Source organism: Protopterus annectens, chromosome 2.part0 (assembly GCF_019279795.1).
Source record: "Protopterus annectens isolate FY-2018-M chromosome 2.part0, PAN1.0, whole genome shotgun sequence".
Lineage (NCBI taxonomy): Eukaryota > Metazoa > Chordata > Ceratodontiformes > Protopteridae > Protopterus > Protopterus annectens.
The window spans coordinates 1,588,624,851-1,588,651,660 of NC_056728.1; the positions used below are offsets into that span (position 1 = coordinate 1,588,624,851).

The 26,810-nt window shown below is 38.8% G+C and overlaps 1 protein-coding gene across 1 annotated transcript in view; it reads left to right on the top strand.

Moving 5' to 3' along the window:
• The first annotated feature begins 263 nt into the window (after window positions 1-263).
• Window positions 264-26,810, top strand: part of NUDT6 (nudix hydrolase 6) — a 360,277-nt gene continuing 333,730 nt past the window's right edge. Inside the window, exon 1 of the mRNA XM_044061694.1 lies at window positions 264-660. Coding sequence (XP_043917629.1) covers window positions 360-660 — 301 coding nt within the window. The 5' untranslated portion in view covers window positions 264-359. The remainder of the gene's footprint in view (window positions 661-26,810) is intronic.

Below are 26,810 nucleotides of genomic sequence, written 5' to 3' on the forward strand. Positions count from 1 at the left end.
TTATTTATTACGTGAGTATTATGGAATCAAATGGAAAAAAAATCTACAGTGGTAATATATGGCATTCTACACTAATACACAACCATACAGCTCACGAATTGGTTATAAAAACCATAAAACTAACAGGAGACATAGGAAAATTAGTGACAATTGAAAGGAGCGTTCGAGTGTGATTAACTAACACACTGGTAAGCAGAGGGGGATAAAAGCTTACTAGTATTTTAGGGATTATACGGTAATTGTATAACGCGTACGCACTTTGCCTTAGTAGGCGGTTACCATCCATTCACAAACACGTTGTATTCTGCAGTAATAAATGAACATTTCTGAGTTCGGACTGTTTCTGTTGTTTCCAAACAATGCTGGTGCCCATGACTCAACTTTCCTTAAGAAGACCGATGTATGGGTTTGGGTTACATATGTTGACTCATGTCACTGTGCAAAGTAGGGCAGAGTCTTGTTGGAACAGCAGTAAGCGTCAACGACGGAAGACCGCTGATTGTATAAAAGCTGTACAGTTGCTAAGTTCTACTACTTCGTCGAGGAAGCCTGTCACGTTAACCTCACAAATTGACAAGTTTGGTGGTGTCACTGTCCATCTTGGCCAGCAAGACTGTTTGGGGACTTTGGATGAATCCAGCTTCTGCGCACTTTTGGAGGGCAAGTTCAGTACAATGCAGATGTTGTAGAATTGATTTAGTGTATTTTTTTATTTTGGCTAGAAAACTGATTTGTGTGCAAATGGTAAATAATTGATTAGATAGCCCTTTGCGTAGATTCACTGAAGTACTTTCCAGACTGCGTGCACATAAGCCACAGCCATGAGGGAGCTACTGACAATTCTTGGAACTGTTATAAGCCGCATGCTGTCATAGCTCTCAACTTTGATCAAGAATTAGGGACAACGTCAAAACTAATGGGGGTGGGGGCACAAAAACTCCAACTCAAGCACCCTTAAATATTACAGTAATTCGCTGAAAACATTAGTAGAACAACAGATTTTGCTTTTAACATGCATCTGAACAATTAAATGTATGCAAGTCTGAAGTCTGGCAGTAGTAGACTGTAATCTTGAGTGATTTACCAGAAAATCAAAATATGTGAAACAAAATCAGGGATAGTTTGAGAATTACGTTTGCCTTTAAAATTAGTAGTTTTATCCAGAAGGTTTGGAATTTCCCACCGAGTTATTCACCAAAGCATACCACCTTCCAGTATAGACCCCCTTCACAATCCCATTCAACAGCGTATGTTCATGGAGATAGTACACCATCAGTCGTACTAATTCTGCTAATTAGTTGTCCCTGCAATGAAAAGACTAAATGTCAAAAGACTAAAGCTTGTAAAAAAAATATGTTATGCTCTACTTAGAGTATGCTTGATTACAGGACTGATGTTTTGGGCGCCCCCAGCAAGTTTAAGCTGGGGCCAACTTGGACACTTCCACTCTAAGCATCGTCCAGTTATTGCCCCCGCTGCTAAGCAACCTTTTGTTATAGGTTCATAGGTGTGTACTAGGCTAATGGCTCTGGGGCCTTTACAAGCCTAGCCATAGAATTACCCTGGCATAGCGCCACCCGACCTTAGTTCCCAGTGTCTCTGTCGAGTAGAGCCACTGGTGTTATCCCCAGGGTGAATTTTCTGTTTCCCACCCACTCATCAAGATTTCTCTTGAAGAGGGTCAGCGAGGTGCTCTGCTTGACATGTATGGGAAGTCTGTTCCATAGCAGGGGCAGTCTCTGGGTTATGAACCTGTCCCTCCAGCATGTTCTGTTAATTGTGGTAATGAGGTTGAGGTCTCTGGAGCATGTGGTGTGGAGGGATTGGGATTTCTGTAGATGTAGCATTTCTAACAGAGCTGGGTCAGACATGGCCTTGTAAGTCAAGCAGAGATCGCCTCTAAGTAGGTAATATGAGACAGAGAATAGTTGGAGTTTTTTAGTCTCTCCATATAGGACGTGTTTAAGGCCTAGGATCCTCTTTGTGAGGTACTTTTGTGGCCTCTCCATTTGTTGCAGGTGTCTAGTGAGGTACATGCCAAATGGGGCATTGTACTCGATGACTGGCCTAATGAGGGAAGAGTAGAGGGAGACAATGACCTCTTTCTTCCTGGATGCAAAACCCTTAGTAATGAGATGTGCCACATAGGACTTTCTGACCACAGTGGCAATGTGGTGATCAAAAGAGAGGTTGCTGTCAGCCTGTGTTCCCAGATTTCTTATAATGCCTTCTGTGTTCAGTGGACTACCATCAATGTGGTAATTCTTGGGAACCGGGTTTTTCTCAAAGGGGATGACGAAATTTTTTTGGCATTGAGCTTAAGGCCATGGTTCTGACACCAGTCGGTCACAGTGAGGCCATTCTGTAGGATGTCAACATCACTTGGGGAGTTAATAATAGCTCCCAACTTGCAATCATCTACAAACTTTGTCATCCAGAGTCCCTTCGTGTTGGCCTGGACTTCAGAGAAGTAGATACCAAACAAGAGAGGACCTAGTGGGACTCCACTCGTTATTAATCGGCAATCTGACATGGAGTCAGCTACTTTCACACTGTGGGTTTTATCTGTGAGCCAATTTGCAACCCTCCTAGTGATGTAGGTGAGTTTTTCTATGATTCTTGAGTGGGGAATGGTATCAAAAGCCTTGGCCGGATCAAGGTAGGCTGTATGAACTACCTTGCCTTCATCCACAGCTCTGGTGACTGACTCAGAGAAGTCGACCAAGTTGAGCAGGCATGATCTACCCTTCACAAAACCAAACTGTGTGGGATCCAGAGTTTGTCCTTCAGAAAACATATGCTAATGCAAAACTTGTTATTCTAGCAGATTTTCTGAATCTATTTAGTTTTAAAATTTAGTTCTGGTGTGAGTTTGGGCCTTTGTCTCCCACTCCCATTATTTACTGGCTTTGTCCATAATTCTCTGGCTTAGCAGCTATGCTGGTTGAAAAAAAAAGGGAAGTGAATGTCAGCAAAATGCTGTAATCAATAAGGTTCCTTTTTTGCATGAAGTGGATATGAAAGAATGCAGCTTTGCAGTGATGTCCAGTACATGTGCTGTTGTGGCTGCCTGTTGGCAGAAAGTAAAAAAAAAAACACTGAACTAGACACAGGAACAAGGCTGTAGCTGCCAGCAGTTAAAGGCACCCATGCATTCCTTTCTCAGTGGCTAGCTGCAACTCTTGCTTTCTTCAGGACCTCCCCTATCACTGTCATCTGGGGGTACCTAATGCTGACTACAAAAACAAGACTGCTTTTACCAAGTCCTACTTACTGAAGAGAAGTTTAGTGCAGCTCACTTCAGTAATGTGGCTGACTACTCTTTCAACCACCCTTTCACATTACACCCTTCCCTCAGAAAGTAATAGCCAACACTTGGCTACTATATATATTCCTGTACTCATTAAAACCTGTAGTGAGGCCCACACTCATGGAAGACTTGCCCCTTCCCCCTATTCGGTGCAGCCATCAGTACCCAACTATGCTTTCATCCTGACTTACTGCTTTCAAAATTGGGAGCATTTCATGCAATATGGCAGTAATGTATAGCAGTGGGAAATGTGAAAAAATGATTCCTGTAGTGAAATGGCAACTATCTCATCCATGATATTTTTCAAAGAAATGCCTGCCATGCTTCAAACTTCCTACAGCTGTTGACCTCTATCCATTGAGTAATGTATTTTCCCAGCATTCACACATCCGTAAACACTGCAGTGGGTAGCAGGAATCAATGATCGCAGGCCATCACCCTATGGACAGTGAGTAGATTTTATATTTGCTTGAAGACTCTTCCTCTGGTTGGCATGTACACATGATGCAATGCCTGTTATTCTTGGACACTGTATTTGGTGGATGCATCTCATGTTGTGCCACTGTAAAGAGCAATATTCCCTTTGACAAGTGTTCACCTTTATGCCTCAACTTCTTGCATTGAGAGTATGCAGGTAGTGTAATCCACAGGTGTTGCCTCTGCTGTAGGATGCAACCAACTCCTCTCCTCAGATGGTCAAGTAAGTATCAGCAGTTCACTCTGCTTGGCCAGTTATCAAAAAATAAAGAAGTATTTAAAATGATGAAAGTTGCAGGAAATAATATCCTAGTGGATTTTAAATATGTATATCACATGAATGTAGGTACTAAAACGTCCATGTTATGATCAGAATTGGCAGATGCAAAATCCCATTTTGGACTGAACAAAAAACATCAAAATGGTAGTTCTGATGTACTCTGAAAAAATGACTATACTGCAAATCTGGGGTAAAAATTAGCAGACTGACAAACATTATGAGACTACATTTGCTAAATTAGATGTGGGCTGAAAACTTTAGCAAATTTATTTTTTCCCTGAGATTTTTGGTACACTTATTTTTAGAGCCAGCAAACAGTGACATAATCAAATTGTATTAACAAAAAAATTTACAGCATGTTACAAACCGGTTTCGGCCGGCAAAGCACACCCTTCTTCAATGTACAAAAAGTAAATGCAAAAAAACAGTAGCTGCATATATACAGATAGCAACAATCCCATTGGTTAACTGTCATAAGTGTTCATTGAGTCCCGGTGGGAACAAACCACCAAGTCTGACAATCCATTTCCTTTCCTTCGCATTTAATATGGAGTGCCATTGGGATTTATTGGATCTATTGCCAAAAATCATGTCAATAATAATGAAATTGAATTTACTTGTGGGATGTGTTATGGTGTGTTTATACAAAGCATTGTATATCTTTTTTTGTTTGATGTTACTTTGGTGCTCAGAGATTCTGATCCTAAGAGGTCTGGACGTTTGTCCAACATAGAAAGCACCGCAACTGCAAGAAGCTAAGTAAATAATCCAATCACTGGAACAGTTAGCAAAAAAGTGCAAATCAAAAACTTGTGGACAATTGCGCGTGGAAAATTGTTTGGACTTTAAAATATATTTGCAATTGGTACAATGTCCACATGGAAAACAGCCCTGTAAAGGTTCTCCTGTCAGTGTAGTTTGTGTCAAGTCAGATGATTTATTGTCCCTATGTTTATAATGGTTAAAGAAAGAATTAAGATTCTTCCCTTTCCTATAGGAAAAAGACAACTTTCGGAATAATACTGTTAATCTCCATGTCACATTGTAAAATATTCCAATTTCTCCTCACACTTTGAATGAGGCGATTTGAGTTACGGGCAAATGTAGTTGTGAATCTAAGAGGTTGATCAGTGGAATTGGTACGTATCTTGTATGTTAGTAGGTCACTTCTATTCATGGAACTAACCTTATTGCTAGCCATGGTGATATGGCCACTTTTGTAACCACGAGATCTAAATCTGTTGGTTATATCTGTTTTGTGTTTCAAGTAGGTGCTTTCCTCAGAACAGATACGTTTCGCACGTATGAGTTGTGACTTAGGGATGTTGCGTGCAATATGAGGTGAATGATAACTAGAGGCATGCAAAATTGTATTATATTCCGGAAACTTTCTGTATATTTCGGTAGATAATGTATTATCAGGTGCCCTCTTAATTAGGACATCAAGAAATGTAATAGTTTCCTTATCATAATTGATGGTAAATTTCAGGCCCCATTCATTGTGATTAAGATATGTCACAAAATCCAATAATGATCCTTCATCACCCCTCCATACTAACCAAACATCATCAAGATACCGTCTCCATATATCAATACCCGCCAGAAATGTGTTCCTATGTTCATCATAAATTAAATGCTTTTCAACAAACGCCATAAAGAGATCAGCATATATAGGGGCAAAAGATGCCCCCATCGCTGTCCCTTTGGTTTGCCAAAAGCATTGTTCCTTATAATAAAAAACATTACTGGTAAGGACATAATGTGCCAAATCCACCAAAAACTTGTTGAAGTCAGAACTATATAAGTTAGAGACTTCGAGCCAATAAGCCAAGGCAAGCAACCCATCCTTGTGTGGGATATTGGTATACAAGGCACTTACGTCTAAGGAACATAGGAACCAATCCGGATCAAGGTATGTATTGGAAATAATCTGTAAAAAGTTCGTTGTATCCTGTAAACGTGATCGAATGTTGAAGAGCAACGGTTTCAAATGCTTGGTCAAAAATAAGGACAGGGGTTCTGTGATGTATCCCTTACCCGATACAATAGGTCTGCCAGGTGGATGACAAAGATCCTTGTGGACTTTAGGCAGAAAATATATGTATTGGTTGATGGGATCATGAACCAAGAGTTGATTCATGATATAATCAGAAATAATAGCCTCATCCTTTGCCTGTTTTAAGAATGTCTCGATTTGTTTCTTAAACATATGAGTAGGATCAATGACCATATGTGAATAATATCTTACATCATTTAGTTGTCTTAATGCTTCCTTATCGTAATCAACCCAATCTAATACAACCACAGCACCACCTTTGTCAGCTGAGATTATCACAATTTCCCTGTTATTTTGAAGTTCAAAAATGGCTTGTCTTTCATCAAAAGAAAGATTATTATGTTGTAATGAAATATCAGAACTCAAAAAATGCAAATCCTTGAGCACACTGTTCTGAAACTGCAAAACCATCTGATGCATGGGTGGAGTAAAGTTAGATCTGTGATATGTAAATCTATCATGATCATAGGTGACCTCTCACTATCACAAAAACAGCTTCAAATTTAACAACCGACAAAATTCACAACATCCTGTGCAAAAGATACCTCTGATACAGTGAAGCTTGGAATAAAAGAAAGACCTTTATTCAACATTCTCAGCTGAATAGGAGATAGTTCAAAACATGATAAATTTAAGACATTATGAGGTAAGTTGTCATTCGCCAGAGCAAAAAAAGAAAAAAACCCTGAATGTTTTCTCTCTCTCTTTCCGTTCCCTCCTCCCTGGTTTTGGGCTAAAGGGGGTAAAAGGTGTTCTTTTGTTGGGGTGTCGGTGGGTCTGAGACTGTTGTGGCTTCATTATCTGTGCCTGATGAAGTGTCCTCAAAGAGGATACTGTATCAATCTCATGCCTTTTAATATGGATCTCGATTAGTTTCCTTTTTATTAGATTTTTTAATGGAATAGGAGAGAACCTAACATGTTTGGCATTGGACATAAAAGGATTCCCTCTATAAGTCCTCCTGGTCCTAAAAAATTTTTGGTTTTCCTGGATTTGAGTTCAGTGTCAAGCTTACGTAAATCAGAGCAACCTTGTTTAATGAACTCTTAAAAAATGGTTCTTTTTCATAAACTACCAATTTGTTGACTAGAGTATTAATGTCCTCTAATTCTTCATCAATGGCCCTGTTATGGAACTTGAGCAGTTCGACAACAAAAGCCATGGTTGTTTCCTGCTGTATTTTGTTCCAATTAGTGTTAAGTTCCTCATCTGCATTCATAACATGGGGAACAGTGCGAATACGCAGGCCCCTTGGGTTGATTCCCGCAGTCTTGTAAGCATTGAATAGCTTACTGTGCCAAATATTAGATCTAAGGGATCTGAGATGTTAAGTTTCCAAAAAGTGATCCACAATTAGATTCAGAACACTGGGGGGTCCGATTTGGTTGATTCTGAATCTAATTGTGGATCACTTTTTGGAAACTTAAATAAACATCTCGGATCCCTTAGATCTAATATTTGGCACAGTAGTTTATGAAAAAGAACCATTTTTTAAGAGTTCATTAAACAAGGTTGCTTCTGATTTACGTAAGCTTGACACTGAACTCAAATCCAGGAAAACCAAAAAATTTACTAGGGACCAGGAGGACTATAGGAGGGGGAATCCTTTTATGTCCAATGCCAAACATGTTAGGTTCTCTCCTATTCCATTAAAATCTAATAATAAAAGGAAACGACCGAGATCCATATTAAAAAGGCATGAGATTGATACAGTATCCTCTTTTGAGGACACTTCATCAGGCACAGATAATGAAGCCACAACAGTCTCAGAGTCACCGACCCCAAAAAGAACACCAAGGTCCACCCCTTTAGGCCCAAAACCAGGCGGGGAGGACGGAAACATCGTAGAAATAGAGAACATTCAGGGTCTTTTGAACCTTGCTCTGGCTTAAATGACAAACTTACCTCATAATGTCTTAAATTTATCATGTTTTGAACTATCTCCTATTCAGCTGAGAATGTTGAATAAAGGTCTTTCTTTTATTCCAAGCTTCACTGTATCAGAGGAATCTTTTGCACAGGATGTTGTGAATTTTTGTCGGTTGTTAAATTTGAAGCTGTTTTTTGGTGATAGTGAGGTCACCTATGATCATGATAGATTTACATATCACAGATCTAACTTTACTCCACCCATGCATCAGATGGTTTTGCAGTTTCAGAACAGTGTGCTCAAGGATTTGCATTTTTTGAGTTCTGATATTTCATTACAACATAATAATCTTTCTTTTGATGAAAGACAAGCCATTTTTGAACTTCAAAATAACAGGGAAATTGTGATAATCTCAGCTGACAAAGGTGGTGCTGTGGTTGTATTAGATTGGGTTGATTACGATAAGGAAGCATTAAGACAACTAAATGATGTAAGATATTATTCACATATGGTCATTGATCCTACTCATATGTTTAAGAAACAAATCGAGACATTCTTAAAACAGGCAAAGGATGAGGCTATTATTTCTGATGATATCATGAATCAACTCTTGGTTCATGATCCCATCAACCAATACATATATTTTCTGCCTAAAGTCCACAAGGATCTTTGTCATCCACCTGGCAGACCTATTGTATCGGGTAAGGGATACATCACAGAACCCCTGTCCTTATTTTTGACCAAGCATTTGAAACCGTTGCTCTTCAACATTCGATCACGTTTACAGGATACAACGAACTTTTTACAGATTATTTCCAATACATACCTTGATCCGGATTGGTTCCTATGTTCCTTAGACGTAAGTGCCTTGTATACCAATATCCCACACGAGGATGGGTTGCTTGCCTTGGCTTATTGGCTCGAAGTCTCTAACTTATATAGTTCTGACTTCAACAAGTTTTTGGTGGATTTGGCACATTATGTCCTTACCAGTAATGTTTTTTATTATAAGGAACAATGCTTTTGGCAAACCAAAGGGACAGCAATGGGGGCATCTTTTGCCCCTATATATGCTGATCTCTTTATGGCATTTGTTGAAAAGCATTTAATTTATGATGAACATAGGAACACATTTCTGGCGGGTATTGATATATGGAGACGGTATCTTGATGATGTTTGGTTAGTATGGAGGGGTGATGAAGGATCATTATTGGATTTTGTGACATATCTTAATCACAATGAATGGGGCCTGCAATTTACCATCAATTATGATAAGGAAACTATTACATTTCTTGATGTCCGAATCAAGAGGGCACCTGATAATACATTATCTACCGAAATATACAGAAAGTTTCCGGAATATAATACAATTTTGCATGCCTCTAGTTATCATTCACCTCATATTGCACGCAACATCCCTAAGTCACAACTCATACGTGCGAAACGTATCTGTTCTGAGGAAAGCACCTACTTGAAACACAAAACAGATATAACCAACAGATTTAGATCTCGTGGTTACAAAAGTGGCCATATCACCATGGCTAGCAATAAGGTTAGTTCCATGAATAGAAGTGACCTACTAACATACAAGATAATGCACTAATTCCACTGATCAACCTCTTAGATTCACAACTACATTTGCCCGTAACTCAAATCGCCTCATTCAAAGTGTGAGGAGAAATTGGAATATTTTACAATGTGACATGGAGATTAACAGTATTATTCCCGAAAGTTGTCTTTTTTCCTATAGGAAAGGGAAGAATCTTAATTCTTTCTTTAACCATTATAAACATAGGGACAATAAATCATCTGACTTGACACAAACTACACTGACAGGGGAACCTTTACAGGGCTGTTTTCCATGTGGACATTGTACCAATTGCAAATATATTTTAAAGTCCAAACAATTTTCCACGCGCAATTGTCCACAAGTTTTTGATTTGCACTTTTTTTCTAACTGTTCCAGTGATTGGATTATTTACTTAGCTTCTTGCAGTTGCGGTGCTTTCTATGTTGGACAAACGTCCAGACCTCTTAGGATCAGAATCTCTGAGCACCAAAGTAACATCAAACAAAAAAAGATATACAATGCTTTGTATAAACACACCATAACACATCCCACAAGTAAATTCAATTTCATTATTATTGACATGATTTTTGGCAATAGATCCAATAAATCCCAATGGCACTCCATATCAAATGCGAAGGAAAGGAAATGGATTGTCAGACTTGGTGGTTTGTTCCCACCGGGACTCAATGAACACTTATGACAGTTAACCAATGGGATTGTTGCTATCTGTATATATGCAGCTACTGTTTTTTGCATTTACTTTTTGTACACTGAAGAAGGCTGTGCTTTGCCGGCCGAAACCGGTTTGTAACATGCTGTAATTTTTTTGTTAATACAATTTGATTATGTCACTGTTTGCTGGCTCTGAATTTTTGTTCCTGGTTGCTGTTGTTTCCTGAGCCGTGCAGTTGCCACCGTGCAGGAGGTTTTTTCTTGAGTTACACTTATTTTTAGGGCACCACATCATACACATTGGCACAGTCTCTCTGCAGTCCTACACCAAAGAGTGATGTTGCAGCTGGTGCATGAACTCACTTTGTTAAGGTACAGTATACATACAGTACCAAAGTGTCCTATTGGACATGCAAGACCTGATAATGTGAGTCCCAACACTTAAAAAAATATATGCTGCCATTCCTTAAGAAGATAGCAAATTCCTAGACTCCCTGCTACACCTTTAGAGAAGTTTTCCATAATCTTCTCCTTGATATTCCTGCTATTTAGATATGTTGCAAGAAAGACCAAGTCAATCTGGTGTCTATAATGTCCAGTACCTTAAACCTCCTGGATAAGAGGTCCATGGAGTATATACAAATGACTGTTTAATAACATGACTTCTGAGAGCCCAGGAATTTTCACTTTTTAAGTATTTGTAGGCACTTTCAGGCCAAATAAAGCCAATCACTGGTAGTTGTAGACATGCTGTGTTTTGGCTTTTTCTGTCCTCTGTGAAGCATAAGTGTATTGTTTGGCTATACTTTAGAATCTCAAAGTTTTAAATCAAGTCTGATGTCCATAAACATTAAATATTCTAAATAACATTCAAACCAAAGGGTAAAAAGGTCACATGGACAAACCATTCAGTAAAAAGTGTAAGAAAGACCCAGTTAAGCTAGAGTCTTCACTGTGTAATACCTTAAACCTCCTGTAGAAGAGGCACTTGGGATATATGCAAATAACATTTCAAGAGCATACATGGCTTCTGAAAGCCCATAGCTTTTCACTTTTCAAGGCTTTATGGGTACATTAAGACCTATAAAGTCAAACCCCATTAGCTGTAGACAAGCCTTTTTTCAACCTTTTTCTGACCGTGTCAGTACAGCACAAGTGGATTGTTTGGCTGTAATTTAAAAACTTGACATTTTTCCCTTTGCTTTGGATGCTACTTATATGCAGTATGTTGACATTGCTGTACAGTTTGCACTGCATGTGAATTGTTTTTACTACTGTTTTTGCTACTTTTCTGTAAAAAAAACTGTAAGCCTGTTTTCTTCCTTTCTTGTAGCTAGTGTTCCAGATACAGAATTGCTGTATCCAGGACTGTATGTAAGCTTCTGAGCCCCCCAAGCCTTTCTGTGTTGGAGGGAAGCCTTCTAGCTTATCAGTGGGAGTGGTAAGCACTAGGTAACCTGTCTACCACATAAGGAGTGGTTCTGGCCCAGAAATTGTAGTTATTGGCCGTTTGGGCAATCTCTTCCATCTCTCTCAACTTTCTGATTTGAAAGCCTGCATTTGCACTTCTTTCTGTCCTGTAACTCATCTAGTGCAGATACAGATTCTTAGTTTTAGCACTTAAATTTGCTTATTCATGCTCAGCACTTGTTCAGAACTTGTAAGCACTAAATAACCTACTAATTACTATAGCACTCAATCTTCCTCATTACCTAGAGGAAAACAGTTTTTATACTTACTTTTCTCACTTGCGTAGAGAAAAACAGCTCTTGTACTCACTTTCCTCACTTATATAGAAGAAAAATAGTTTTTTATTCAGGCATGTCCAAGTGTCAACTCCCAGTGTTCTCTCCTGTCTATGTGATGAATCTGGGCATCTTGAGGCAATGTATAAATTGCATGTACACAGACAACCCTCTCCTCCTACCACCCAACACTACAACCTGTGAGAGATGCACTTATCTAGCCAAACTGGAGGTAAAGCTCTCTCCAACCAAGACTGAACTTGACAGTCATGAGGAGAAGGTAAACATTTGCACCACACCACGCTAATCACATAGTCTTACTAAATCTACACCACCAAAATCCACACATAGTAAGACAAAAACATTCGCGGAGGCTCTCAGTAATAATCTGTCTAAGCAACAGAGACCTCCAAAGCAGAAACGCAAGCAACCTCCATCCCCCAACACAACCCAAATAGCACATAGCCCACAGACTCAGTGTGCCACTCAACCACAGCCAATAAGGCAAAACAATGTACCCAGCACACTAGTCATAGGTGACTCTGTAGTCAGGCACACTGATGTTCCAATCACCAGGCTAAACAAGGAGAAGGTTACTGTCAGCTGCCTGTCGGGTGCCAGGATCCGCCACTTAACCCACACACTCAGGTCACTCCATAACAAGTGCAAATATGACTCTGTCATTGTCCATGTTGGTGTGAATGACCTGAGACGTTCCTCCCTGGACTGCATGAAAAGAGACATGGAAGAGCTCTCCGATCTTGTAGCCCAGGCAGGTATGACCCTATCCCTGAGTAGCATTCTGCCATCACCCCGAATGATACAGCAGTACAAGGACAAAATAATTGACTTCAACAATTGGCTAAGCTTTTGGTGTCATTCTAAGGGGATCCAGTATCTGTCTGTTTGGGATGACATGGTCGACAGACCAAGATGCTTTGCCACAGATGGCCTGCACCTGTCACCCCTGGGATTCTGGATACTGGCTAAGGCTCTTGCTGCCACTATAATGCCTTTTTTAGGCAATGCTCAAATAACAAATTCACCACCGTAACAGGAACAGGCAAGCAAAAACTGAGGGTAATGCTACTCAATGATAGAAGTCTAAATCTCAAAATGCATTCACTCAATGCACTCCTTAAAATGGAGAACATCGATATCTGTGCAGTGACTGAGACCTGGTTCAAGGCTCCAGAGAGCACCCCTGCACTACCAGGCTATAACTTATAACACACTTTTCGGATATGTAACCTGGACCGAAACACCAAAGGCGGAGGTGTGTCCATATTCATTAAGGATATCCACACCTCCAGGCTAGTTGCTCAGCATAATGCATCCGAGGTTATCCAAGTGCAACTAACTCTGGGCAAAACTGCAATCCAAATTGTAGCTTGCTACAGATCCCCCACCATGCCCCAGAATTCCCACTCCTCTTTTCTTGATGTACTGGAAAATGTTAGGGTTCAACCAAACACCCTAATAATGGGCGACTTCGACTACCCCACCATTAACTGGGAAAACTACTTGTGTACCAACTCCTTAGCTCAACGCTTTCTGGAATTCATAAACTCCAATGCCCTGGATCAACTTATCCACACCCCCACCAGGGCCAACAATATCCTAGACCTAGTCATTACCAACATGAGTGGCCGGTGTTCCACACCTAAAGTCAACTCTTCATTGGTCCGATCCTACCATAAGCTAATCACCCTTGATATCCACATCCCAACCCCCATTTAAGGAAACCATGGTAAAAAATTTCTCCAAAGCCAACTTCATGCTTCTTAAGACAGAAGTGGTGAACTTCATGACAACCATGCAGATGGACAATACAGTTACAACTGCTGAATCCTACAAAAATCCACTCTATAAGCACATACACGACTGCATGGATCGTGCTATCCCAAACAGAACCAAAACGCTATCCTCCAAAAAAAGGAAGCCAGTCTGGTGGTCCCCTGCCATAAACAAACTGTACAACAGAAGGAAGAAACTGTTGAAAAAGAGAGTAAAATCCCATGAGTGGAGGAGCTCTCTGGTCATCCTCAGTAAGAAGCTGAGATCCCTTATAAGATCCTCCAAAGCTAGCTACGAAAACAAATTTGCCACTAATTCTAAGGACAACCACAAAGCATTCTATAGCTTTGTCAAGAATCTCAATGGAAACACCCAGATCTGCTCTGACTTACAGCTCAAAGGCACGAAAATTACAGAACCAACTGATATTGCCAACATCCTGGCAGATAGGTTCAGTGCTAACTTTAACCCCCCCACCCACTAAAGGGCCTATATCTATACAGGAAGAATGCAGAGTCCCTGTAATCACAACTATGCAGGTAAAAGCTGCACTCTCTAAAGCCAAAAACACAGCATCCATGGGACCGGACAACATCCCAGGTTACGTTTTACACGAACTTCAGAACAAACTGGCTCCCCACTTAAGCACCATGTTCAATAATAGCCTTGCATCAGGCTTTGTGCCCACTGAATGGCGCACAGCAACAGTTATCCCACTCCACAAAGGGGGAGCCACCACTGATCCCAGGAACTATCGACCTATCAGCCTGATGAGCCTGGTCTGCAAGGCCATGGAACGTATCATCATGGAACTCATAAACAAAGACATTGGTAACCTCCAAGCTCTGGATATCACCCAGTTTGGGTTTGTGAAAGGCAGATCATGCCTCCTGAACCTGATCGACTTCTTTGAGGCAGTCACCAAAGCCTAGATGAGGGTAAGGTGGTTCACACAGCCTGTCTTGACCTCGCAAAGGCTTTCAACACCATCCCCCATTCTGGAATTATAGCTAAACTCACGAAACTAGGTATAAATCCCTATGTCACAAGATGGGTTGCCATCTGGCTCACTGACAGAACCCACACTGTAAAAGTTGCAGACTCCAAATCTGACCTCAAAGCAGTGACAAGTGGAGTACCACAGGGTTCCGTCCTGGGACCTCTCCTGATACCAAATATGGACGGCCTCTGGCTAACGAAGTTTGCAGGTGACTGCAAACTAGGAGCCATAGTCAAGTCCCCAAATTATGTGGATATCCTACTGAAGGGTCTCGCTAAGAAAGATGCCTGGTGTCAGAGCCATGGCCTCAAGCTCAATGCCAAAAAGTGCAGTGTCATCCCCTTTGGTAAAAACTCTGTACCCATGAACTACCACATAGGCAGCAATCTACTTAACACTGAATGTGTGATAAGAGACCTTGGGACACAGGTGGACAGTAGTTTCTCCTTTGATAGTCACATCGCCACAGTAGTCAGGACGTCCTTCTACGTGGCACACCTCATCATAAAAGGGTTCTCATCCAGAAAAAAAGAGGTCATTGTTCCCCTCTACTCGACACTCATTAGACCCATTATAGAGTACGATGCCCCTTTTGGAATGTACCTCACAAGACATCTGAAGCAGCTGGAAAGGCCACAGAAGTACCTCACAAAGAGGATTACTGGCCTCAAACAAATGCCCTACACTGACCACCTCAAAAAACTTCAGCTTTACTCCGTAGCATATTGCCTACTCTGAGGTGATCTCTGCCTAACATATAAAGCTATGTCAAACCCAGAGCTGTTGGACATGCTCCACCTAAAGAAATCCCAATCCCTCCGAGCTACACGCTCCAGGGACCTAAACCTTGTCACCACAATAAACAGGACATGCTGGAGGGATAGATTCCTGTCCCAGAGACTTCCCATACTCTGGAACAGGCTACCCATCTATGTCAAGCGGAGTTCTTCATTAGCACTCTTCAAGAAAAATCTTGATGAGTGGATGGGAAATAGGAAATACACCCCGGGGATCACTTCTGTGTCTCTGCTCGACAGTGGCACAGAAAAATAACTTTCTTGGGTGACGTAAGCCAGGGAACCTTGTTGGCTAGGCTTACTTAGGCCCTTGGGCCGATAGCCTAGTACGTACCTAAGAACCCATGGACCTATAACATAAAGGGGAATACTCGGAGATGGCACAATTACTAAGTTAGTATATACTGACTTTAATTGCACTTATATTTTGCTTATCTAGTGATTGTACTCACTTTCAGTAGGGTACAATATAAGCCATGGTACAAATCTTATCCGAATATGTTAAAAATTACCAACTTATAGTCCTTTTGATGGATGTCCCATAAACATATTTCAGGTAATTTCCTTGGTTTACAGCTGACTAGGGAAAAGTGGTAGGGGTTTCCAGGCTGTAGAAAGTGGCAGTGCTGAAGCTCACAATTTTAAGAGGTGTTTGGGGAGGTAGATTACAGTAGGAAAATAGTATGAAATGCATGAGGTGAAATTAACTTTTCTTTATGAAAAAAGATGAATAAGGGTAGTTTTCATCATTTTAGGACTTAGAATGTTAGTGAGTTGGGCATGCAGCATTTCCTTGACTAGAAGTGCAACATGGTATGTCTAGGTATGCCTCCATATCACTTATTAGTGGGAGGGAGGGTAGCAGCTGTCAGTAAGTAAAGGGCAAATAAAAAGAACATTTTTTGTTCTATTTTCTTGTACCAGATGTTTGCACATTGGACACATGTCACTGTACCTAAATAGGAAAATTAAAACTGAGGGAATGGGCTCCCGCAGTCATTAATGCAAACTGGTACTGGCTTTGGCAGCTGTAGTGGAGGGATGGAAATGAAATAAAAATGTGCAAGAAAGGAACCTCATCAGTTATATCAGACTTAGAATCATTACTTAATACATGTTTACGAAAGAGGTATAGACAGTAATAATGGCTGTTATAGAAGAGCTTCTTCCAGCTTTTTTTCTGTAATGTAAGTCACTGTACAGAAGCACACATAGTAATCTACATAAAACGAATGACCATGATCATTTAAGTGGCCATTTCTTTTTACATCAAATAAACAGGGATCAAAACTAGAGTCATAGACTTGAATGCAGTACTTCCTGCTAATATGTGTTTTAGGGAATGCTGTCACTTCCAGAGTTTTGCACTGCAAGAACTCGTAATGCTGTTTCAAAGCTGCAGTTCCAAAACTTCACTAGGTCATCATTGCAAAGAAATGTGGAACACAGTAGGTCACTATTGCAATGAAATGCTGAATACAGAGCACAGACCAAAGTTCTGATATTTCCGGGAACTGTGTGCATTAATTAAAGCGGATTCTCACAATGGATGCAGTGTCTAAAGTTGTACTGTGATTTATTAAGTAAGAAAGTAGGAGAGAAAAAATATCTTTTAAGCTGTTCTCAAAAGACCCCCCCCCAGAAAAAAAATACTCATCTGTGCTGCAAAACGATAACAGACTATTTCTAAAAATGTAACAAGCAGTTGGCTACAGTTAGGAAGTAACCACCACACAGTATTGGCATTGATTTATGAAGCTGAGGTATCCTCACTGCTTTATAAATAATTGCTGGTACAGCACTCCCACAGCATTGGCACCTGCCAATTTCACCCCCTAACAGCTTGTATCAGGGGCAGCTGTCCCCATTGCCCTATCTTAATACTTGTGCTGCTTTACAAGTAATGCTAATAAAATTTTGTCAAGTTAAAATCAAAACACAATACTTACTAACGGTGATTCCCTTAATCTAATGATACTGTAATGTCCACTATTGTGGCTGGCAGATGATTAAAAAATGGAAAGGCATGTCAATAAAATGCTGCAAGCTGTCATGTCAGTTTTTTTTCATGAAATGGACCTGAAAGATTGCAGCTTTGCAGTGACATCCACTCCATTCGCTCTTGTGGCTACCTGTTGACAAAAATAAAATAAAAAATCACCCCCCAAAAACACTGAAGTGGATGCTGAAATTAGTCTGCCATTGTCAACAGTTGCATAAAAGAAAGGCATCTGCATGTTCCCTTTTCTGCCCACTACTGTTGCTTCTTGCTTTCCTTGAGGCCACCCAGCAACAAGTGATGTTTGCAGTTTTCATGGGTGTCCCAACTCCAGCTGTGTTTGTCTATACCCGTTTGAGTCTGATTCCTCTATTTTGGAAGTAGTGCTTTGCAGAAAGAGTAATATATGATTTTTGGTAGTGCTTTGCAGAAAGAGTAATATATGATTTTTTTCAGATTTGTACTAACAGCTGCAATTTTTCAGATTTGTACTAACAGCTATTGCAGCTGTCAGCCTGTTGCATTCCCCTTCCCACCAAAAAGTCCCACCTCCAGGGTTGCAAATGGTATTCAAGAAATACAGTAGCTCTGACTTTATCAGATAAGGAAAATGTCTTATGCAAAGTCTGCATTTGAAGAACTGCTGAATCAGGACAGTTGTACACTAGTACACATTGCATTCTGTGGTAGAAACATCCACTGCTTCATAAATAGTCCAGGAGATGCTGACTTACGACTTTACTTTCAAATACCAATGTAATGAAGTCCACTAGCTTTGGCATCCCACTTCACTTTCATCACTTTCCACTCCAGTGATACACCACATCTAGTTACTTAATATAAAATATAAATTTACGCAAGTACAGATCTTTCATTCAGGATTCTGTTTCTTTTTACAGTAAGATTTTTTCACTTCAAATAAATAACTTATGTAGTTGTCAGTGTGGGAAGTCAGTTGAATGATCGGGAGTGCTAGCAGAAATGTTTTGGAAAAAAATACTGTTCACTGAAATTGGGCAGTAGGGTCTGAAGCAGGTATCAGGCAAAAACACTGGCTATGTTAATAGTAAGGTTTGTCACAGTGCTATTATGCAGTTGTAATTTATTCTGGAGGGGCACAAGAGGCCATATGTGGACCCTGTTATATCTAGACATGCATCAGAGTTATCTAATGACCATATCTGGCATGCATTGTTGCACTTATAAAATGGGCAAAGGGCATTGTGGCTGAACTAATATTTGCTTATTCATTAGACAGTCCTAATGTGTACCTAAGAGCTAGACTGATTGCTAACAGTTATTGTGCATAGCATACATAAATGCTGCAGTAGATGGCAAAACAGGATAATGAGGAGGGACTTCCAATATGTCTGCACACTGACCAAAAGCTTAACTTGAAGTGTTTCAGTCTAAAGAAAGAAACTGAGAAAAAGGAGTGTCATTGAAACTGTTTTGGGGTAAAATCGAGTTACTGGCTAGTAAGTACACAGTCTGGATGCCAGTAAAGAAGAAATTTGGAAAACTGGAAAAGAAAATCAACCAGAAAAAGTGAAGACAAAACACTGTCTAGGAAGGACTGTGCAACTGTTTAGCAAAAAAATCAGTTTGACCATCAGCTTTGGTTTAGGAGATGCCTACCAGTAATTTAGAGGGAAAAAAATAAATTAAACATTGAAGGAATATATCAACTAAAATAGCAAAAGGGTGGAGAAATAGAAGTTTAACTAGCTGTTCAGATGAACTGATAAAACTGCAACAATTAGAGGTTAATTAAAGAAAAAGCTGGGTGAGTATGAGGCTTGTCAAGAAGAACTGTTTCAAGTAATGGCAGAGATGGAAAACAGCGTACGGGAAAAAAAAAAGATTTTTTGCTGTACCATAGAAACGGGATGGAATAGACTGTAGACTGTATTAATTTTATTAAACCACAGCTCGATTTGTTAATTGAAAGGGCACATTGATTGTATGGTCCAAACTTGGCAGTGAGGAAACAGCCAAAACCTATATTAGCAATGATGCACTCATACCAGCAGAAAGAATTGATCCTGCCAAAAGTGTGGCAGAATGGTAAAGTATTAACTGTAGACAGCAGTGTGTTTGTAGAAAGTGATTATTTATTGTACACTAGGCAGAAGGAAAGTAAATGTATTCCAGCAATCAGGTAACGTCGAGAGGTAGGTGTGAGATTCAAGCTACCTTATCCAGTTTTCTTCAGAATATTTTACCTGGAGGATCAAAGTCATTTTTCTGATGCAGAACAGGCTAAGGAGGAACTAAAAAAGTTTATCCAACAAAATGTGATCCAGCAAGCAGAGGGGGGTCTGCTTCTCATTCTTCTGATAGTAAGGTTCATAGTGAGACTTTGGTGGTGAAACCTTTTCCAGCGTTCCAAAGGAAAATGCTTGAGTGACAGAAAAACACAGACTTTGACTAGAAGAATCAGGGGTATCTTGGATTTGAACCATAGTCTGATTGAGATGAAGATGAAGAAGCAAAAGTGAAATTAGTGAATAAATGGGAAACAGTAAAGCATTAAGTTGCATTTCTGAAATATGGCTTTTTTAAGGAAAAGTGGCTGAAAAAGATTTGACTTTTGCTGGCTTTGTTAAACTTGTGGGTGGACTGTAAAGCATATGCCCCACTTTATGTCATTACTGTTTAGAAGGACACTAAAAGGGGAAAAGTTACTGTAAGTAAAATATTTTTGTTATTAGTAGTATCAGTATCAAACATTTCATGATATAATCTGCATATTATATGCAGTACAGCAGTTTTGTGCAGTGTGAGGGCAGAGGTATTTTAAATGTGGGGGTCCTTTTCATTGAGTGTTGTATGTGTTAAAGATATTAAATTAAGCAAATACTTTTTATTTGCAAGAAATATGGGTTTTATAGTATAACAAGAGAAGAAGGGCTGGAAAAAGCAAGTTTAATGTTAATATGCTATAATCTTGGGCTTTTGGGGAGGGGTGGGGTGTAAAAGTGAACTGATTATATTATGTATAGAATGAAGGTATTTTCTGAGGAATGAGGTTTTAAAAAAAGGCAGGATTTAACTGAGCTATGTAATTTTTAACTGGCAATGATTGGGGAGATTATAGGGGATGTATAATGTTTGCAACTAAAATTATGTCAGTATGGTTTGTGAAGTATAATGCTTGCAACTAAGATTACATAAATATGAATTGTTTTCATTTATATAAATGTATGATTGTCCATGTCATAAGTGACAATTTAATAAAGATGTTTCTTGTTAAAAAAATTAAAGTATTTTCTCTTATTTTTTTACAAAGATGGATGTCTAGATTAATGTCTTTCTTTGGTTTAAGCTATAATGTGTTTTTTTTGTAAGCAAGTAGGCTTTAAAAATAAAACAAAATGATAAAAGTCATAAAACCATGAAAAATACTTCTGGGATTCAATAACACCTATACTACGTGCACACTGTTTTGAGTGAGCAGACAACACCAACATAATTCATACCTTCTTCCTCCTGATTTTAGTTTTCCTTCTGATATTCTTGCAGCTTTAAATATTGACAGGGATTCATAAAGGTTGCCACAAAGTGTAGACTACACGTACACTTAGTGTAATCTTTCTGAGTGACTAGAAAACACAAAAATGTGATAAGAATGTTCTTCAATACATATAATGTACACATAGTGTAGGCATTATTGAATCTGGCCCACTAAGTTTCTTACAAATGCAAAGCTTGTTTTTTCCCATTAACCATTGTTCAGTGGGAGTCAAGAAGTCTGCAGCTGAAGGCACCTGTACATTCTGTTCTGAGGGAAATTTACTAAGATTCATTGTGGAGTACTTTTTCCATGGAGACAAACTGAGTGCAGTTGCAAGCAATTAATCTTGAGAGTTGTGAGCATTCTTTGATGTGGGCAAGCAGTTTAGTGAAAAATAAAGTTTGAAATTATGGGAAGTGAATAAGAGATAGCAGCCTCCATAACAACTTTAGTACTTTAATACATGTAATAGAACAGTGTATAATTTAGTTGTATTTAAAGATAGCCAGTGTATTTTTTCTTAGGGCTAAAAGTTAATGTTTTATGAAGACATACACACTGTTTCATATCTAGGAGTGGAATAAAGATAAGAAAAGAACATACATCAATCGGTGTAAATGGGAACACAGGCTGTAACATGCTTTTTAGCCTGGATAACTTTAATGGTAGGTTAGGTAATGTCTGTGGGTGCAGCTGTCAATTTGGGGCAATAATTCTTATCGGGAGGGTTACACTTAATTTGTAGAAGATGTACATAGTTTGTGTGTTTGTTTTAATTTAATAGGAGATGGGATGTTTTGAAAATAAATTTATTGTTTGAGGGTTTTCATTTAAAAAATCTTGAAAATGTGACATGGGTTCATTTGGAAAGAAATGAGCATGTGAATTTAATAAAAAGGGATTTCAGGGTGGATAGTCAGCAGAATATCTGTGATAAAGGAAAAGGGAGTAATTATACTAATTGCTGGATGGGCTGCAATACTGGTAGGAAAGGGGGAAAAGACAATAGTGGTAGATTCATGGTAGGAACATGCTATTGGCAAGGGAGGAGGATTATGCTGGCATGTATCTATATTCCACCAAAAACTGCAGTTATGGAGCTTAAGAAAAGTTTGGAAGAAATAATCATCAGCTTCCAGCAGTAGGTGTATTACGTGTATGTGGGGAGTGGAACTTTATTTGCAATAGTGAGGATGTATCAGGGGAACCTAGAAGGGAAAATGTAACAAAAGAGGATAAATTTCTGAAGAAATTTATGAAAATATTTTTATAGAAGATATGAATTCAGTAGTAGAAACTTGGACAAAGTTTGCATAGTATTCCCGTACAATAACTTGGCTATATTAGATAGACATTTTATGAACCAAGAACATTTGTATTTAATTCAGTGCTTTGACACACATCTAATAAGTATATCAGATCATGCATCAATAAAAACTAAGATAAAAATGCAGGGTAATGAAGTAAAAATAAGACACAGGAGCTTTCCAACCTACTTGTTAAAAAGAGAGGAATTTAAGGAATAGGTATTGGAAATTAATCAACACTTATTAGGAACGATAGAACTATCTTCAGAAATTATAGTTAATTAGTGTGATACAATGAAAATAGAGTTAAAAAATGGGATAGAAATAAAGAGATATGGTTAAGAAGTAATAGGAATTAGAGGGGCTGAAAACGATTAAATTGTTACAGAATAAGGTGAATTTCACAGAACAAGAAGAGGTAAAACTGCAGAGTGCTAAACATACAATCAGGGAGTATCTGAATAATATGCATGAGTTTGGAAAGATTGCTGTTAAGCAACTATTTTTGGTAATAACTCTAGATTACAAAAACTTTTAGCACAACTTAGGCAACAGAAAGTAGAATGGGTTGTTGCCAAACTTATGGAGCCTATAGCAACAAAAATAACCAGAGATCCTGTAGAGGTTTTAGAGATATTTTGGAAATTTTATGAAAAGTTTGTATAAAGCAAATAAATGTGGAAATCAAGAAAAAGCACAAATGTAAATATTTATGGAAGACTTAATTATGCCAAGGTAGAAGTAGATGAGGGTCAATAACTAACAGTTAAGATAGGATGGTATGAGATAAAGAATGTAGAAAGGAGGTTTTTCTAACAGGGATGACTGCAAGTAGGGGTACAGAAAATAGAAAAGAGGGGGATGAATTTACTGGAGAAAACTGGGAAAGGAACCAAGGTATCGGTAGCAAATAAGCCAACAAGATAGTCAGACTGCAGGCTAGAGTCTGGCTTCCATGTCAGGGACTGATATCAGAGTATAGGCAAAGGGAAGGGGATAGGGAATATTGAATGGATGACCTGCTCTTGTGGGTTTTCCAGTCAAATCTAGAACAGAAGCTGCAGTTAAAAAAGGTTCAATTAGTTGGGCTTGTAAAATACTGCATGGTAACTATAAGAATCAATCAGTGGAAGTTATGAAGGATTGGGAAGAGAGACTGGAAAAACAATTTAGAGGAGAACAATGGGAGAGCATTTGTATGGCTCGCAAGTATACAACAAAGTCCAGGAGGTTTGGAATCATTGCTTGGAAGTCTTTGCGTAGGTATATTTATACCACAAGGAGACTTCTTAGAATTTTTCCTCTAGTAGATCAGAAGTGTTGGAGGAATGATGGGGAAGAAAGGGGTTACAGGAAATATGTTTTGGGAGTGTAATGAGCTGGCAGATTTAAAAAAATTCCCTCCAGAGTACTCTGTCAGAAATATTGGATGACCAGATGGCTGTAACTAAGGATATGATTTTTCTTTTTTTTTTTAGCTGGGACATAGGATCTGAATATCCTAGACACAGTAAGGCATTATTAAGTATAATTCTGTTGGCTGCCAAAAAAAATAATTACTAGAAAATGGAAATCAAAGCCTAAACCAACTGTTCTGAATATTATAAAATAGATAAATGGACAGGAAGAGGCATCTTTAGAAAAGGGAAGGAGCAAATTACACAAATAAACAGAAATTGTAGGAACAATTGTTGCAGAAGAATGTTCAGGAGGAGAAGTGAGGTTTAAGGGAAGACAGGAATTCAGTAATTTATGTAATGTTGGATAGATGATGATTACAAAAAATAGATATGTGATGTATAATATATGTAAATGAAAAATGTTAATAAAGTTTGTTTTCTTTTCTGTTAATATATGTTTGCCTGTGTCTTAAGTGACCATAAAGTTGTTTAAAAACAACAAATAGTATAATGAGGATGGCACTGGAAATGTAGCAGATGGATGGGAATTCAGGAAAAACGGCAGATAATGAAGATGCATTAATAAAGGGGAGGAGGAGGAGACAGACAAAAGAAAAGGGGGGATAGAGGAAGTAGGATGAGACAGACAAAAGAAAAGGGGGGATAGAGGAAGTTAAGATGCTTAGTAAGATGAACATCTTTGAGATACCTAAAGAAAACTTTGTGAGGAGAGCCAAAATGCTTTTAATATTGATTAATTCCTCAATAACAAGGGTAATATTAGGAAATATTTGTGAAATGTATACTATAATCTGTGTTGAGTACATACCTGAACTGATAGTAGATGAGATAGGGAAAAGGACACTGAAAAAAATGAGAGCTTTTTTTGAAAGCCACTGTGAAAAATGTATTTGTGTATATGTTGATTCAGTGATCAATTGACTGGCAAGTTCTTACTGGGCATAACCCATTTTTAGCACAAGCCCAAGGAGAAAAGCAGTACAAAGACTATGTAATATAAAGCATCTGGATCTAGTAACAAAATGCATTATAGATTTTGATGCAGATGATAAAGTTAAGTGCAAAACAATGCTATATAGTAATGTCTGATGAATAAACAGATGAACAAGGGTGCTTTACAAACGAGGGCATATCGAAGAGATATTTGTCTGCATTAAAATATAAATGTAGATACTTGGGGAAAATGATGACAGAGGAGAACAAGGCAGAAGGTAGCCATTACGGGTAGCCCTGGAACATTTCCTCATGTATAACTTGGGCAGCATTTTTAAGTCCAGTTAAAAACAAAATGAAGAGACAGGGGTTTCCAGAATGGAAACTTAAAAGGAGACTGTTGCGCAGTATATGGAAAGTGTTCCAGAATTTTGGAGACTGTGACGAAAAACATTTAATCAGCGGTGCACTTTTGGGTGAGTTAAATTTTTATTAGGAGTGATGGCAGCACAGAAAAGCAAAACAGGTTAATTTAATTCTTTATCAGTGAGAAATAGTTTCACCAAATGTATTACTGCAGGATTTGATCTTTGTTGTTGAGCCTTTCCATTATTGTGGAAGATACTTTTTAAGTAGACATCACCCACAAGAATCTCAAAACTTCAGGCCTTGATGTTTAGGGAGCCTTACATAATTTTATTTAAGTATGGGGTTGCCTCAACTCCTCTTTTATACCTGAGGTGATCTTAGAACACTAATTAAACAAGTCTATTTGGCTTCCATTCAGCTGAATAAAGACAGGATTATGCATACCATCCATACGCATAGACAACTTAGATATTATGTTGATAAGACCAAAGACTTTAGTAAGCTGATCATTTTTTTTATATTACTTGTACTAGTGAATCACAGTAAACAAGTATTTAAAAAGACAATCCCAAAGGATTTGCTAATTTTATCACCTTTTGTTTCGACTGTCTTGGTAAGACTGTGGTTGCACACCTCAAAACACAATCCACAAAGACAGCTGTCTTTAGCTCAGTTTTCTTCACGAACATCTCATTTCAAAGCTTCGGTGTGGTTGGCACTTGAATTTCAAGGCCCAGGTACTCCAAACATTACATACTGACCATTCAGTCATGGAGAAGTGCTGACTTTGCCTCTGCTGGGCATGCTGCACTCTTTCACTGAGTTCCGGCTTCATGTACTTTCACTGCTTGGTAATCTCTCATTCATGTGTGAATGAATTATAGCAGTACTCCTTGTAATGAGAATAGTATGGATGTGTGAAGGTAACATCATTGCTGCAGTAGGATCACCTACTCAACTTTCTTGTTGTTTTACACATAGCCCTTTAGATAGGTTAGTTAGTATCTGCCTTTTCTATCTTTTAGGAACAGGTTATTTTGTGATAGTCCTGTATGTGTATATAGTTGTGGCAGTCATAGTGGGGTTGGGGTCTTTACCCCTCTTGTGGTAGTTTTCATAAGAGAAAAAAGATAGAGGCAGTGTGTGTGTGCTTTTGGGATTAGTTTAGATGATGGCTTACTGCTGATATTGATTCCGTGCCTTGTTTATGCAGGATGGTGATGGTTATCAACAGACACAATGATATTTTTTAATCATTGTTTGGTTATTTCTGCTACTACCTGCCAAAACATGGAACTTCAAAGAGCATTCTTTATGTTACACTGCTCAAGGCTCACCCTGCACCTCCACATCCCCAAACTTACATATACCAACTCTGAGATCACAATACTTCAGAAAAAAAGACATTTTCTGAGAAATTACATCTTGGCGTTAGTATATGCAAGTTTGTTCTTTTGCCCATTCGGTCTCCATATTTTAGGACTCGCTGTAGTGGGTCCTGATGTTTCAAATAGTTACTCTGTTGATGGATTCAGTTTATGTTGCTGTGTGCACAGAGATTTGTTTTTTCATCTCTTCATTTGAGTTGTGGGTTTTCCAGTTTTTTTTATTACAGATTTGTCAGATGGCTGCACTGCATCAGAGTTGCCCCTTGTAGTGATAGTGTTCTTTTTTTTTTTTTTTTTTTTGC